Below are 17619 nucleotides of genomic sequence, written 5' to 3'. Positions count from 1 at the left end.
ATTTATTATTAGAAGTATCGTGTATCTTATTAGTGTAAAGAGTTGACAATTGTCTCATGTAGGAAGAGTTAATGGTAGCAAAAAGCAGTGTATTCTCTTGACCTACCTAGAATAACATAAAGGATTTACTTGAAATCCCTACTAAACACAACAACTTCTCCTCCAAAGGAAAACCACCAATTAATAGGTTACTTAACTTTAAAATATCCTTAAGCATCTGTTAAGAGTTTCAAAACAAAACTTAGGTGTCCTTGCAGCTTTATCACATATATTCAATAAGGTGTGAACAAATAATTCAACCAAATTATTCCCCTGTTTCATGTTGCATATAGTGTCTTTAGTCACAGAAAGATGAATATAAAATTGTGAGTGAGATGTCTATCCTCCTGAGAGTAATAGAAAAACTATCTTGCTAGATATTACATTGATAACTATTTTACCTTTAGATCTTAACAAAGCAAAAGCTGTCCTCCGATTCAAACACATGTTTTCCCAATATTGTCATATCCATACAGAAAAAAATACCTCCTTTATCAAATTCAACAACATTAATAATTTTATCATAAATTGTCTCTTGCTCAAATGTTAGGATTTGAAGCAACCTTGTCAAAGCAACATACATTACAACCTTATCATAATTTAATTCAATTCTTATTAATTCCCACTTGCATCAAAACCTGACATGTTAGTTAAATGCGTATGTTCATAATCTTTGAGACTTTTTTTTAGATTATAATATTTTCTTGATTTTAATTGAAGCTAGTAGTATAGGTTGCACCTATGAGTCCAACTTTACTAAATAATGGCAAGCTGGGTTGCATAATCGAGAGCGTTACTAGATATAGGCCAGTTTTGACCTGTACTATTTAACTCGAGCTCGCCATGAGTTAGCCCTCTTATCTATGAGCTAACCCACTTATAATTTTTTATTTTAAAATTTTTTGTCCAATTATTCATAACTCCCTATTTCAATTTTCCTCATTTTGTTCCAATTGTCCTTCTAGCTTACCACTATTAATGCAAGGATGAGTTCACGATATCACGAGGCTATCTGTTTTCTACTACTATAGACATATGTTTTTGTTTTTTAGAATAAAAGTGTAAAATGATAGAATTTATTTATTACACACTTTTCTATGCTAATTAGGATCATTAATTATGTGCTATTAGCTTAAAGTATACATATATTGCATTGGAATTGAAATTTTACTTAAGTGTCTAGGTTTTGTGCACTATAAGTATTTTGGTTCAAAAAATAAACTTTTAAGAAAATGTATGAGAAAAATTGAGAAAATATATTTCAAGTGCACAAGAAGAGTAATCAAATTAGATTTTATAAATTTATTTTAGTTTAAAAGTAATTAAATTAAAGTCAATACTTTCTATTAACTTTCTCAAGTGTGTTTATTTGACCTAATTTTGAGTTTACATTTGTATGAAAATTTTGTATAATTTTACGCATCCATTACTTAGACATTTTTTAAAGAATTCTCCCTCCTAAATATGAATTCAAAGTTGCATTTTAATTAGATTTTATGATGTCAGCTTTTATTAAATTGAATTATATGTATTTTGTGACAAAGGTAAAATGTGCAAATGTGTACCAACTGGGCAACCATGTCAAGGAGGAAGAGTTGAACATATGTGGCATGCAAGTGCTGTTATTTAAGGGAGTACATCTAATTAAATTGTGAATGAAGCATCGCATTAAGTTGAGACACTTTGAAATCATCTATAAGCTAATAAAAACATGCCACATTGCAAGCTTTTTCCATGTAACTTGAATCTACTTGCATTTTTATTTTAATTATTTTAAGAGCTGAATGGGAACGTATTATGTATGTCATTTCACTCATAATTGAGATCAAAAACTCACATTTACTTCATCCTCTCATGTTCTCTCACTCGCTCTTCCATTGTTCTTTATCTTTCACCCTCTCATTCTCTATAATCTCTCACTCAAATTACCACGAAACACACACCAATCTTCTTCTCTTCATTATTTCATCTATCCCTTTCAATTCTTATCAACTTGTAAGGTTTCATGTCCTCATTTTAATGGTTAAAGAGTCTGGCTATCTCATGAAGATCGAGAAGACCATGGACATGAAGATGAAAGACTAGGCACCTTAGAGGAATCCTAGAGAAACGAAGATGAATGATGAATCATGAGCTCTTCATGGCCAAGCTTTTCTTATTTTCTAGCTTTTCTTTTTTAACTTGATGATTGGATACCTCGATTGAGGACTTGATTATCATGATTGTTTAATTATGATATGAATTGAGTTTTTATGTAAAGAAAAGATGCTTGTGACATTAAATTCACTCTTGATTGCCTTAGTGAATTGCTTGCTTTGATTTCATATAATCTTGTGAGGTTGATGCTTGGAACTTAAGTAGCTTTACATAATCTAGTAATTGCTCATTTTCTTGCATATGGCTATGGCACTTGAGAGGATAATTTAATTGTCTCACTTAGCTAATACTTGCACCAATTAAGAAAATAAACTAAGGATTATAATCTAAGATTTAGAAAATTAAACTTGCCATAGGTTAACAAGCTTGGGATACTTGTCTTAGGCTAATACCAAAATTTTAAGTAGATAAATTTTTTTATACATACCTAAACATTATTTAAATAAATAAATGTTAATTTGAATTTAAATACACACTCGATTATATGAAGATTAATTTTCAGAATCTTTGCCAAAACTTTTGGACATCATCAGGATAAAACAGATTTTAATTTAATGGATAAAGATTAATTTTTTGTATGTCTAAGAATTAATAATTTATCTCAAATCTAACTCCAAGCTTAAATACTCTATAATAATAATTATATAATAATTATTATTTTGAGCTAAACTCCAAGCTTGTCTCCGAGGATTATTATAACGGGTCGTTCGGGTTAACATAGATATCCGTCTTGGTTACCCGCTCGGTGCTCTCTCTGCTTCTTCTGAGTTGCCTTCCTGGATTTAGACTGAAAGTATTCTTTCAGCTCACGATTCAGCCTCAGGAATTCCACGAAAAAAAAAAAAAAAACTCTTCCCCATCGCGCAGTGAGTTGGGAAAAGATGGTGAAGGTGCGCATGAACACGGCCGATGTGGCCGCAGAGGTTAAATGTTTGCGGAGGTTGATCGGAATGCGATGTTCAAATGTTTATGATCTCTCTCCTAAGGTTTGTTCCTCGCTACCTCATGTCGTTCTAATTAATATTGAATTGAACTAGCTCAATCATGAAGTGATTCAAACTGTCCTTTATATATGTATATATTTATGATTGCAGACATACGTATTCAAGCTTATGAATAGCAGCGGAATTACGGAGTCTGGGGAGAGTGAGAAGGTGTTGTTATTGACGGAAAGTGGTGTCAGGTTGCACACTACTGTATACATGCGGTAAGGATAATTTCAATCAACGTATATGCTGTATTGGTTCGATGAAATGCGGGTGTTGCGGCTATAGCTCGAACTTTATTTTTTCCCCCTTTTGTAGCGACAAAAGCAACACTCCTTCTGGTTTTACTCTCAAACTGAGGAAGCATATTCGGACTAGAAGGCTTGAGGATGTACGGCAACTTGGATATGATCGGGTATAGGTTTTCAAGCATGTTTCTTTTGTACACGCATGTTATTCTCTATACGTTTCCAGTATATCTCAATCTTTCATTCCCCCCCACCTCAAATATGTTTCAGATTATTCTCTTTCAATTTGGGATGGGTGAGAACGCATATTATATTATATTGGAGCTATTTGCCCAGGGGAACATCCTCCTTACAGATTCTAATTTTACTGTCTTGACTCTACTTAGATCACACAGGTAGGTGATTTGTTTTTACTTTCTTATTTTAATGTGCAATTAATTTACAATATAAGCACAATTAAGATCCGATGCAGGTAGTATTGGTGACACTAGTTTATGACTCGAGAGGGCATGGCTAAATTATTAAAAAATTGTTAATCGTTAATGTTAATATTAATTGTTAAAACTAAAAATGGTATTATGGATATATTTTATTATTTTACTGGTTTGGATGTGGTGAGATATTTATTTTTCTAGAGTTTATGCAGATTTTGATAGATGTTTCAGTGTTGTGCCTATTTTAGCAAATTGACTTTTTATGTTGAGTGTCAAGTCATACCTGGTTTTTGAAAAAAATGGGACAAAATGTATGTGTTTTACTTTCAAATTTCAATAAAATCTTGCACACACATTATTGGATATAATTTTTTCTACTGGCTTCTGAAGCATGCATTGTGTGATATTTGGCAGTCTTCTGTGATATCATAGCAGACAGGCTTTTGATCATGACCATATCATTGCACGGGTTTGATGACCGAGGGCAGTGATTAACACACCTAATATTTTTATCCAGTTTGACGCAGTTAGACATTGTTGAATATTTTTCTTAATTGTTATACTTTTTTAGAATCTGAAGTTGCACTGGAGGTGAAAGAAAGATAGCTAGTCAGCAACTATGTATCTAAAGAGGGATTGATAAGTTCGTTTGTTTATGTTCTTTTCTTTTTTTGCTACGTTTATTCCCTTTTGGATGCTCTTGGATAACTTCTTATCCCTCCTTGTTGTACATCTCTTTAAACTCTTAAATCTTAAGGAAACGTGACTATGTCTATTATGGAAATTTTTCTTTTCTTTTCTTCTTCTTCTTCTTCTTCTTCTTCTTCTTTTTTGTGGATGCATGAATGGAAGCTATTGAACTGCTGATGTAATTTACTTTTACTCATTTATATTCTTTGGCCTGAGTCATTTGATTATTTGATTAAACTTTTGAAATCTTGGAAGTATTCTATGATTAGCGGGGTGACGGCTATTTATCAATTACAGGGATGATGATAAAGGAGTTGCAATCATGTCACGCCATCGTTATCCTACTGAAATTTGTCGAGTTTTTGAGCGAACTACTGCTGCAAAGTTGCAGACAGCACTGATGTCTTCTAAGGATGTTGATAATGATGAGGTAATTACAGTCAATGGACTTGGGAATGATATTGCTAATGTAGCAAATGAGAAACAGGGGAAACGCAAGGGTGGGAAGTCACCTATGACATTGAAAGTTATACTTGGGGAGGCATTAGGCTATGGACCTGCCCTTTCTGAACATATTATATTGGATGCTGGCCTAATCCCCAGTACCAAGGTTCCAAAAGATAGCAAGTGGGATGCTGCTACCATTCAGGCTCTGCTTGATGCTGTGGTAAAGTTTGAAGACTGGATGCAAGAGATTATTTCAGGTGATAGAATTCCTGAAGGATACATTTTGATGCAAAACAAAAATCTGGGGAAGGATTCTTCACCATCAGAAGGAGGAAGTTTAAGCCAGGTTACTGTCCTAGATCTACACTTTAGTAGTTATATTGGCTTGAGTGCTTGACTAGAATATCCTATTTGTGTTTATGCTTGATACTATGATGAAACAACAGGGGGATGGTCATTCACGTTGTTCTTTTACCATAGAATCTTATTCATATTTCATCACATACCTGTCTCTTTCCCTGCAGCTGTATGATGAGTTCTGTCCACTCTTACTGAACCAATTTAAGTCGAGGGATCACACAAAATTTGAGACATTTGATGCGGCTTTAGATGAGTTCTATAGCAAAATTGAGAGTCAAAGGGCTGAACAACAGCAAAAATCCAAAGAAAACTCAGCTTTTCAGAAACTTGATAAAATACGTCAGGATCAGGTTGGTGCCCAGGGTAAAGGACTTATAGATGTTATCATGACTTGAATACACACACACACACACACATCAACAGGAAGATGCATGTATTATATTCTTTATTATCAAGTTATTGCACGGCTCTTAAATTTAGAATGCTAGTTTATATAATATATATACTTAAAATTTGGCACTTTAAATTTGTCATAGAGTTCAGGCTGCAACCGGGATCTAATTTCTACTCTTCAAATTTGTATGGACTTCAACTTCCTTGTTTTGTGCACGCTTAAATGCATTTACAAAGTATCTCTGCTTGAGCTATGTGATATAGTTGTTCTTGTTTTCTTTTTTCTTTTTTCTTTTCACTGTTACACTCAACAGAAAGTGATTTGGTAGTTTGACCTGAGTAAAGTAGCATGAACGAATGAAGTATTTCCCATGGGGGATGTGCGCATTATTATTAGGTTACTTCTAGGGAAGCAAAGATATATTAAATAAATGAGCATCTGTTGAAGTCATAAAAAACTTGGATCAAATTCCAAAGCAGTCAAATTGGTTTAACTGGATGGCTGCCACTGTTTTGCACTGAACTAGATATATGTCGAATCCCAGAATGATTATAATTATCGCAGATATAATTATATGAAGAGTTGAGTTTTTGGAGAGTTTAGTTTTTCCAATTTTATGGCTGAACAGTTGTATATGATGCGCCCATGTTGTAAGACCTTCCATATGGGTAAACATGCATATTTCGTTTATCTTTCTAAACTTTTCTTGATACCATGAACAGGAAAAATGTCTTGTTATTTCAATTGCAGAATAGAGATCAATCTTAAACATTAACTGGATGTTTGCTCGCACAATCTGTACAACTTCTGGACTATGCTGTCATTGTTTGATTGATTAATTTTTATTCTGGCGAAAATGAAGAGAGGTTTTGGGGGGGGGGGAGATTGAGTGATGATGCAAAAAAGTGAAGTCAATCTACCTTAGCTTTTGTTAGTAATAATTCTTCCGTTTTGTATGAATGGTTAATAATGGTGGTTACTAGGATCTAAAAGTGCATGCACACACACTGACATTCACTCCTTTAGAATTTGTAGGAAGGTACTAGTTAGTGAACATTTTGTTTTTGCTCCATATTCTTGATCTCTGAACATAAATCTCTGGGATTGGTTCTGGCATGATGTCAAGATTGATGTAACTCATTTATGTGACGCAGGAAAACAGAGTGCATAATTTGAGGAAAGAAGTTGATCACTCTATAAAAATGGCTGAGTTGATAGAATATAACTTGGATGATGTTGATGCTGCTATAATGGCTGTTCGTGTAGCTCTTGCAAAGGGTATGAACTGGGATGATCTTGCCCGGATGGTCAAGGAAGAAAAGAAAGCTGGAAACCCAGTGGCTGGTCTCATTGACAAGCTCCATCTTGAGAGAAACTGCATGACTTTGCTGTTGAGCAACAATCTTGATGAAATGGATGATGATGAGAAGACATTGCCAGTGGATAAGGTTTAAGTTTACTATTTGCTTTTGTTCTTTCTTTATGTGACATAAGACATGTATAAAGTGTCATGTTCTATGTATCTTGTCTATTTTCTGTCTTTGTATGAATTTAATTAATTAATTAATTTTAAAGTGTAGGTGGTCAGGCATAACGAAGCCTGAATATAGTTGAGTTTCTAAAATCATTGACCATTATTTAGTATTTTTAACAGCATGAAATGACAAGACAACGAAACATTTAACTGGATGATCATCTCATTGATATGTTTTTCATCAGCTTTTCTCTTATAGGCTCATGTTAGTCAAGACCTCAGTGTAGTTAGGTGTTTCACTAACTTTATACAAAATTGTGATTCCACTTTTGATTGCTATTGGAATACCACCGAATCAATCTTTTAAGACCGGAGGATTTGAGTTTGTAACCCACTTGGAGTGAAAATCAATTATAGATGTTTGGGATATTAATTAAATCTTTCTTGGACATTCTCTAAATAGTTTGAGATGTTATAGTCTATAGCATGGCATTTGAGCCTCTAATGGCCAAGTGGTTTGAATTTTGAAGTTGAATTCTAGGCTTACTCATTCTTCTAATTGAATTAAATTTCAGTACAAGTGATGGTGCATTTGTGCTTTGTTCATAATTATAAGCCCAAAAGGCATTCTCGAGGGAGTATTGTAGAGATGTTAATTAGATCGTTCTTGGGCCTTCTCCTCACTGCTGAAGCTATGGACTGGAATGGACCTCAGCAGTCACTAATAATCTTGTTTTATAAATAATTGTGAAACTTCAACATTTTTTCTCTAATGTTTACCATAACATGGTTTTTTTTCTTTTTAGCATACCATAACATGTTTTTATTTCTAGGTTGAAGTTGATTTAGCCCTCTCGGCTCATGCCAATGCTCGAAGGTGGTATGAACTGAAGAAAAAGCAGGAAAGTAAACAGGAAAAGACCATGACTGCACATGAAAAGGCCTTTAAAGCTGCAGAAAGAAAGACTCGTCTACAGCTTTCTCAGGTAGTTAGACATATTACTTACAGCTCCTCTGCTTAGTGATCCTTGTGAATGGGAAGAAACAAGGTCTAGTATGGCTGGGTTAACTTAACAGCAACTTCTCAGAGTTTTATTGGGTTCAATACAAGCTTATTGTGTTAGATCTGTTGAGATAAAGTGCCTTATCATCATTGCTATTATAATGAAAGAAAGTAACATCATTACAAAATGAAAGGGGCTCAAAAGAGGAGGATGAGATATCCTCCTAAATAGGAAACAAGATACCAAAATGGTGGCAGAAAAGTATAGGCGCTTAAACAAGCAAGAAGACTGCCCAAAACCTCATGCATATTGTTTTCTTATGGCAGGCCATGTGCATGACAAATCTCTAACCTGAAGGGTTATTTTAGTTGTGTCAGGACGGGCAAGTTTAAATGCATACTGACTATAAAATTAGCCTATTACCACTGCTAAGAAATTTTCTTGGCATGCCTCTCTTTCTTAACCTTTTATTCATTTAATTCATTCATTTTCTTATCATAATTCTATTTTCAGGAAAAAACAGTTGCCACAATTTCTCATATCCGTAAAGTCCACTGGTTTGAGAAATTTAATTGGTTCATTAGCAGTGAGAACTATTTAGTTATTAGTGGACGCGATGCCCAACAGAATGAGATGATAGTCAAGCGATATATGTCTAAAGGAGATCTGTGAGTATTTCTTGTTTCATGACATGCCTTTTGATCTTTTTGAAGTCCCAAGCTTACACGTGGAATTGATTGAAAAAGAAGTTATCTTGAAAAATAGTAACGGCAATTAGGTTAAAGCCATCTTGTGAACAATATTTCAATGTTTTCATGCCTCCCATGTCCTGATCGTTCAAAGCATATATATTGTATATTTCTGAAAAATTATTGCATTCATCAATAATTTCTCTGCACACGAATCTAGAGAATTTGTCCAGTTTCAAATTGTAAAACTGCTTTAGGATTTGAAAAATGCACAACGTTCTTTTCACAGATGTGATGGGCTTCTCTACCTACTTTTCTGTAGAGAGCTGTCTCCACTTATGGCCAGCAAAATATGCTGGTTTATTCTATTGCACCTACTGCATCGCCTTTCCTCTCCCTTTTCTCACTAGATTTCTTGTGTTCCATGTATATCACACATACTCTTTTGTGCTATTGTACTTTATTTTCGGAAGTCCCTTGAACTTTGTAATCAAATTATGTTACTAATTGATTTCTCATCATGAAACTAAATTATCTACTATAAGATGCATTTTAAGTGCATAGAACATGCATAATGAAAATAATTGTGCAATATTTTGATATCTATGAATTTATTCTTAAGTATGATGTGATATCTGATTTTGTTGATTTCATTTTGTAATAGTTATGTGCATGCTGATCTGCATGGAGCTTCCAGTACCGTTATCAAGAATCACAAGCCTGGGCAACCAGTTCCACCTCTAACTCTGAACCAAGCTGGATGTTTCACGGTATGTTATCATTAACCTATGCTATATTTTGAATGAATTTACTTAATTTGATTTATTGTGTACTCATGACTTGAATCGAGCATTAGCCCCCTCCTACCTTGATATTGTGTTTATGATACAGGTCTGCCATAGCCAAGCATGGGATTCAAAAATTGTTACTAGTGCCTGGTGGGTTTACCCTCATCAAGTCAGTAAAACTGCCCCTACCGGTGAATATCTAACAGTTGGGAGTTTCATGATTCGGGGGAAGAAAAATTTTCTTCCACCACACCCTCTTGTTATGGGTTTCGGCCTGCTGTTTCGCTTAGATGAGAGTTCCTTGGGATCACATTTAAATGAAAGGAGGGTGAGAGGAGAGGAGGAAGCGATAGATGATGATGAAGAAACTGGCCCTCCCGAAGAAAAATCCGACTGTGAGTCTGACAATGATGTCAAGGATGGAATATCTGCTACGGAATTGGAAAGAAATGGTAACTTATCTGCAGGTTCACATAAACCACTGCCAGAAGATTGTACTGCTAAGTTATCTCAGAACTGTGGGGCCATCATCAATAGTGAAACTACAGCTTCGCACAATTTACCTGCAGAAGAAAAGGGTATGTTGAATAAGGCTGCTAGGGTGAATTCACCTGATAATGGTGGAAGTGACATTCCATCCGTCAATCCACTACTTGAGGAACTTCTTGATCGAACTCTAGGACTTGGGTCTGCTGCTAAATCAGGTAAAAGTTATGGAGTTGAAAGCTCCAAGGATGATTTAGGTGGTGAGCAACATCTTGAGGAAATCAAAGTTGAAGTGAGGGACAAGCCACATGTGTCAAAAGCTGAAAGGAGAAAGCATAAGAAAGAACAAAAACAAGGTTTTTCACATTCAAATGTTGAACATGGAAAGGGTGAATCAAAATTGACTGATATTTCTGCTATGCAACCCGCAAGAGAAGTCCAAAATTCAAAGACAGGTGGTCAAAAAGTCAGCCGTGGACAAAGGGGCAAACTCAAGAAAATTAAAGAGAAATATGCTGACCAAGATGAGGAAGAAAGGAGCATACGAATGGCTTTGTTAGCTGTATGTTCCAATAACTCTGATTTGCTCATTTTTGCCCTGGGTTGCTAAATAAAATAGATATATTTTCTATGCTATCTAGTCTTCTCCATAAGCACACATATATGCATGGATGTTTTTGTTTTTAAAGTGTACTGGATAAATATGGCAAACGTGCTAGCATGAGACCAGAACACTATTTTCGTCATCCCGTTATCTAATTTCTTGCACTGATTTATTGTGTATACTTGTAGTCTGCTGGAAAGTCGAGCAAGAACGGAGATACACAAGATAAAAATGCAGCATCAGACAGGGATAAAAAAGCTGGTGGTGGTAAGCCTTTATATTATTCAATGTAACAGTGGACATGTGGTGCGTAATATGAAATCTATCGGCATAGTCAACTGTTGTTTAATTAATTGAATTGAATTTCAATTCTTTAAAGGTCCTGCAGAAGCTCCAAAAATATGTTACAAATGTAAGAAGGCAGGACACCTATCTCGGGATTGTAAAGAGCAGCTGGACGATTCATTACATAATCCAGCAACTGGCGGAACTGAAGAGAATTTGATTATGAATGCTGGTGGTAACACTTCTGAAGTAGACAGGGTGGCAATGGAAGAGGATGATATTAATGAGATAGGTGAAGAAGAGAAGGAGAAGTTGAATGACGTGGATTACTTGACAGGAAATCCACTCCCTAATGACATTCTCTTGTATGCCGTGCCTGTCTGTGGACCATACACCGCAGTTCAGTCTTACAAATTTCGAGTGAAGATAATTCCTGGAGCAGCAAAGAAAGGAAAAGGTTTCTATTAATTTTTCCTTCTATTTATCACTCATATTTCTCAGTAATCATGTTAATTGTTGTGAATAGGGATATTTTTAACAAGCTTTCTAAGCTTTTAGCCCTTTTTTTTTTTCCCCTTTCCTTTCCTTTCTTTTGCATATTCTGACATTACAAGGCTTCTGCATGTTATGCTTAATTTTATATTCTGCTGCTGTACATGGTCCGAGATTATGAGTGAATCATCTTAAAATAACTTTTCTTCTTTTTTAAATAGCTGCAAAAACTGCAACGAATTTGTTCAGCCACATGCCAGAATCAACAAGCCGAGAAAAGGAATTGATGAAAGCCTGTACCGATCCGGAGCTTGTGGCCGCAATTATTGGTAATGTGAAGATAGCGGCTGCTGGCCTTACTCAATTGAAGCAGAAGCAAAAGAAAGGCAAGAAGAGCAACAAACAGGAAAGTTGACCAATCTTGTGCAAGATTTATGTCTTCAGCTGCTGACACATTTGTATGTTACGTATGTCACGAGAGAGAGAAAGTTTTGCCTGGAGATCTGTATTGTGAGCATTTCTATTTGATGCCCCTTGTATAGTTTATTCCACTGAAATATTGTAGATGTTATCAATGCATAAATTTAGTAGTCTTCTGCATCCCCACCAAATGTTGTTCGTTTTAATTTTTAACAAACCTGTGTTGATTCATTATTGATTTGGTATAATTATAACCTCTTCGGAATTGCTGAGAATCTAACACTAACAGTGTAGGGAAGGGGGAGAAATTCATGTACTCCTTCCGTTCAAAAATATAAGATATTATTTAAAGAGTTGAATATTAAAAAATATAAAGCATTTTTAATCTATTGAGGTATAATCATTGCTTTTTTTTTTTTCAAAAGTGCTCCTGTTGATAAATGACTTTATATTTATTATAGGGTGTTTAATAGGGGTAAATATGAAAAGATAGAGTTAGTTGAAAAGTAAGTAATTATTTTATTGAAGGGGTGAAATTTGATTAAAAATATCTTACATTTTTAACGGAGGAAATACTTATCTTTGTATATTTGAAGTGCCTCTTTTCAATTAAATTAGGATATGTGGATTTTTATAGATTATTTATTCTATAACAAACTTTTTTTATCAATATTATTGAGACATTAAAAATACTCATCTTAATTTGATTGAATAAAAATATACTCCCTTTGGACCAAAATAGAGGGTATTAATAACTAATTTGCAATTCTTAAAAAATGTTAGTTCAAATTTTAATTTCTAAAAAAAATGTACATCTTTTTAATTTTATCCTCATTAAATACTCTATATAAATATTTTAATAATGATAATTAAAATTTTAATATATCAATTTGTCAAAAAAAGTAATAATTGAAGGGTGTAGTGGAAAAAACAACTTAAAAATTACTCAATGTCTTATATTTTGAACTAGGCAAGGTTTCTAAAAAATACTTTATATTATATTAAGTATATAATATTACTTCTATCTCAAATTACAAAAAAAAAAACACTTTTGAAAAGATTTAACATTTTAAAATGACATTTTAGAAAAAATAAAAATTTATTAATGATACTTTTTAATATTATCTTTCTCATATACTATATCTCTTTAATATACTTTTACAATTGAAATATTAAATAAAAATTATTTTTAAAAGTTTACATTTTACTTTAAAAAAATAAAATTGTAAAACATATTTAATAAACTTTTTAAATATATATAAATTTATTTAAAAATATTTTATAATTTGGAATGAAACGAGCACTAAATATATAAGTCTTGCCCAACAGAAAGCTCTCATTTGCCTTGGCTAGAATCATGGTGACAGGAGAATTGGCCGAGGAGCGAGTGAACAGGTTAAAAACGCTGGTCTTCAGTAATTTTCCCTCGTCCGGCAAAAGAATTTAAAGGGAAAAAAGGTTTGACAGAGAATTGAATGGCAAAGCCTCACAATTCATAATTATAGTTGCGTATATTATGAAATTACAATACAATGACATCTTCTCACTTGATACAATAAATTCTAGTTACAACTTACAAAGCATAAGATAAAGAGTAAAAAGGAAAGGAAGTTCTTATTCTGATTCTGATTCGTCGGCTGGGGGTACTTCACTCAGATCCAATCCCTCTGCAGGCAGGTCTGAAGTAAGCGGCCCCAATATCCCATCACTGCTGAGAGTTAATCCACTCTGCAAATTAAGGGTCAAACACTTCTATCAAACATCAACAAATAACATCCTCCATCTCAACAAGTCAACATGCGCGACCAACGCATACTTTCTGGACAACATAGACTGTTTAAGTTCCAATGAAAATAGTTGTTTATTTTAGATTCACATGTAACATTTGATCTTAACTATTTTTTTTTAATGAATCAATTTCATCTATGCCTTGTTTGTCCAATATTTCTAGCCAATTAAAACTGATTGTAATATACATGTGCATATGCGTGCATATTATGCATAATGCATCCACAATATATGAGCGAATAATCAAGGTCAGGGAAGCATATCATATTTGAACTTGTTTCAAAAACAGCCATTCATAGCAAACTACAACATCCCTCCATTATATATATATATATATATACACACACTACTCCCTCCATTTCCATTTATAGAAGAAAAACTATATCACACAGTTTAAAAAAATCAGTTAACTATATTAATTATGTCTAAAAATAAAAGAGTTGGACTACAATACTTATTATCAATTATGTTAATCAAGCCTTCATTAATTGTTTCTCATGACTATGGATAATAAAATTATGAGGGGTAATTTAGGAAGTTTGCAATAAATACTTATTGAAAAATATGATTTTGCTAATGTAAAATAAAAAGTTTAGTGATAGTTTCTCTTATAAATAAAAATGGAGAGAGAGTGTGTATATGTATATATATATAATTCAAGGTAGGAAAACGAGTTAGATCTCTAATGTTTCTCTCTGATGCAAAACAGGTTGCGGTTGACTAAGTTATCAAGTTTGAAATGGCTTGCTACCTAAATGATTTTCATTTTAGGAGTTCTAATCATCTTCTTCAGCAGGAAGATATAATTTTATTTTATTTTTAATTCAGGTCATTTGATTTTAGTATGCTTTAGTTCCTTGCTACTGCTCCATTGCCACTGAGTGCAGAATCATTTATGTGAATAATCAATGAGTAAGTACCTCAGGCTGGAATCTAAGCATGTCTGCACGAGCCATAGCTTCAGCTTGGGCTATTCTCTGTCTAAATGTCTGAGCCATCTCCTCAGCCTATCAGAACATAATCAGAGCTATAAGTATAAATTCTATTTCAAAAACAATGATGCTAATTAGAAAGGTAGAAGTAGGAGATCTATAAATGCGAAACAATAAGATAAAAATACAAAATGGAACAGAAAGATAACTCTATTCTTTCCGCTTCCCCAAAGATATCAAACCTAAAGAGTGGATGATGACCCAAACAGAAGACTGATAACTAATAATTAGAAAAGAAAGAAGAAAGAATTAAAAATGAGCCATGCTAACAAAGCTATCAATATTCTACAATTGTTGTTTGCATTTGCACCATGTGACAGACTTGGGATTCGTATACCTTCTCAAAGACAAGCTTTGGGTTGCGAATCATGTCTCCAGGTGTGGGTTCTAACTTCTTTGTAGAAAGGCTTACTCGACCTCTCTCCCGATCATGACTTAAGATCATTACCTAAAGAAGAGTATATTAGAGAAAAGTGAAGTCCATACGATGGCTATAATACCAAGTAAATATTCATATAGCATACAATGGTTTACCTTGAGAGTATCACCAGGTTGAAGAACAGTTGAGATATCAGTTACACGATCATGACTGATCTGACTGACATGAAGTAGGCCATTGATTCCACCAATGTCAATGAAGGCACCATAAGGCTTTAGGCTTTGAACAGAGCCAGTGACCACTGATCCAATTCCTAGCTGTGCCTGGCTGTCAGCCATGGCCTTGCGGTTACTGAGAATAAGTCTAGACTGTTCCTCATCCACCTCCACAAACTTCAGAGGAAGCTCCTTCTCAAGAAGCTCTTCTGCAGTTGATTTCTGAAATGAAAATATACAAAAGAGAATCGTAAAATTTTAAATTCTCTTTACTAGTGAGCTCCATAGAAGTCAGAAATCAACATGGAAAAGAAAAAACAACAAAGCATTTACCCAGAATAATCTAGTTCAAAACATGCTTAAGCATACAAGTTCTACTTATAATATTGCTTGACTAACTTGCTGCATTGATGAGAATAGAGGACATTTCTGAACCTTACAAACTCATTCACCAATACTTGTCAACAAATATTACACCTTAGTTGTTCTAAATATTGTTGCATTGCATGCGCGGTAATGCTTTTGGTACTCATGTTTTTTGGTCCAACACACAACAGACCATCATACTTTGATTAGAATTCTCACCGCTCCTTTAATTTTAGGTCATAATTTGAATTGACAGATCATGAGTTTGAATCTGATACAAATCCTTAAATGCTAATATGGACTGAGAACTAACCGATGATATTTGTGAGAAAGGAACAAACCCTCTCAGGCCTTCAACCAAAGCCACAACTCCACCTTTGTTTGCACCGACAATCTGTCACTCAAAAGTGCATATGAGAGAATAAGGGAGGAGTATAGGTAAAAAGATGAACCAAGTTAACGTAATCATAGATCAGATCAGCCTATTTTAAGTGATAGAATTATACAAATAGGTTTTTCAGGCTTCCCTTAGGAAGTTTGATTTAATAGGGATAACAAGAAATAAATGCTCAAATTTTATGTTAAATTTTGACATGCAAGAGGCTGTTGGTATGCTAAAACCTACCTTACCCTTGACAACAACATCTTCTGCTTGAAGTTGCCTACAGCGTTCCCATGCAAGGTCATATTGGAGACTCCTTAAACTCAAGATCAAGCTGTCGTCAGCTTCATTTTCACCGATGATTACAAACTCTTCTGTCAAGCCAGGAACTATGCCTGCTTCTTGTACATGTTTAATTCTGTGGATGCATGCCTCTTGGAGAGGCAAGTATGCCGACGACTTTGCAGTAATGTCAACAAGAGCTCCATTAGCATCTACATTGAAAACAGTGCCTTTAACCTGAAAGATAAACCAGCACCATATAAAGCTATTTGAATTAGTAATTAACTTAAAAGTACATGTAGAAGATTGCTCAAACGTACTTAGCTACACGAAACTCTTTTTTTTTTTTTTATAATTATTGAACTGTCTTCAATAAGTTGAAAGGACATCGAAGGAAATTTTTTAAATCATGGTGGGAGCACCAATCATCCAAATAATCAGAAACAAACTAAAACTATCTGCCTTCAGCTTCAATTAAAATATTTTTGACATTCCAAGTAAATAAAAAGGAAAGATAATGCATGCAAAAGATGGAGGAACTGTTAACCATATTTTGATCATTCCTTCGAACTTTCAAGAAGCAGAATTAACTTTGCCCTGCTTCGTCCTTAAAATTCACACCATTACCGCCCTTGCGCTCAGTTTCCTGCTTCTAACAGATTCTAGATAAGTATGCGTCTAGATAAGCCAAACAGCCTACGCCCCACTCTCAGTTCCACACAATTCAGATACAATCATCTACTCAATGTCAAGGAGTCGCAGTGTTTTATGAATTCAATGAGTTCGAAAGAGCACCATAGAGACTGAGGGAAAGAAAGAATAAGAAATTTAATAAGCGCCGGCCTCTATGAACACTGACCTTGGTGCCAATTTCAGAATCGAAGTCATACTTATCAAGGGCGGCGTTGAACTCTTCGACGGTGAAGGAAACGCCTTCCATGGGGGCAGTTCGACAGCGCTCGTAGGCTTCTTCGAAGAGCTGTTTGAGCTTTTCCCTCTCTTTGGTCTGCGCATTAGAGATTGCGACGGAGGCGACGATGGGAAGGGGATTGCGCTTATGGGTAGTGGGGGAAGAGAGAGGCTTGGAAAGAGGTGACGAAGAGAGAGGAGAGCAGCAGCGGAGGCCGGCGAATTGCTGAGCCAGAGACATCGCCATGCCTGATGTCCCTCCTTCCGCACTTGCTTGCTTCGGATAGTGTCTGCTTCGTCACACAGATA

General features: G+C 34.6%; 2 protein-coding genes across 2 annotated transcripts; one reads left to right on the top strand and one right to left on the bottom strand.

Moving 5' to 3' along the window:
- The first annotated feature begins 2921 nt into the window (after positions 1 to 2921).
- Positions 2922 to 12262, top strand: LOC129309262 (uncharacterized). Its single transcript, XM_054950751.1, has 14 exons — positions 2922 to 3182; positions 3291 to 3403; positions 3501 to 3597; positions 3701 to 3825; positions 4852 to 5347; positions 5526 to 5711; positions 6910 to 7203; positions 8063 to 8215; positions 8747 to 8901; positions 9587 to 9692; positions 9814 to 10758; positions 10989 to 11067; positions 11180 to 11542; positions 11799 to 12262. Exons 1-14 carry the CDS (start codon positions 3078 to 3080, stop codon positions 11990 to 11992), a joined length of 3411 nt encoding a protein of 1136 aa, XP_054806726.1. The 5' UTR covers positions 2922 to 3077; the 3' UTR covers positions 11993 to 12262.
- A 1206-nt stretch (positions 12263 to 13468) lies between these two features.
- LOC129307947 (30S ribosomal protein S1, chloroplastic) lies at positions 13469 to 17619 on the bottom strand. The gene is made up of 7 exons (XM_054948899.1): positions 17261 to 17619; positions 16363 to 16638; positions 16051 to 16131; positions 15312 to 15593; positions 15115 to 15225; positions 14706 to 14792; positions 13469 to 13725 (listed from the first exon to the last, which is right to left on the bottom strand). Exons 1-7 carry the CDS (start codon positions 17555 to 17557, stop codon positions 13612 to 13614), a joined length of 1248 nt encoding a protein of 415 aa, XP_054804874.1. The 5' UTR covers positions 17558 to 17619; the 3' UTR covers positions 13469 to 13611.

The sequence above is a fragment of the Prosopis cineraria genome, unplaced genomic scaffold, assembly GCF_029017545.1.
Source record: "Prosopis cineraria cultivar Desert tree isolate PC_DT_omini unplaced genomic scaffold, ASM2901754v1 PC4, whole genome shotgun sequence".
Lineage (NCBI taxonomy): Eukaryota > Viridiplantae > Streptophyta > Magnoliopsida > Fabales > Fabaceae > Prosopis > Prosopis cineraria.
Note: the sequence above shows the minus strand (reverse complement) of the source record. Positions and strands in the feature narration are given on the sequence as shown.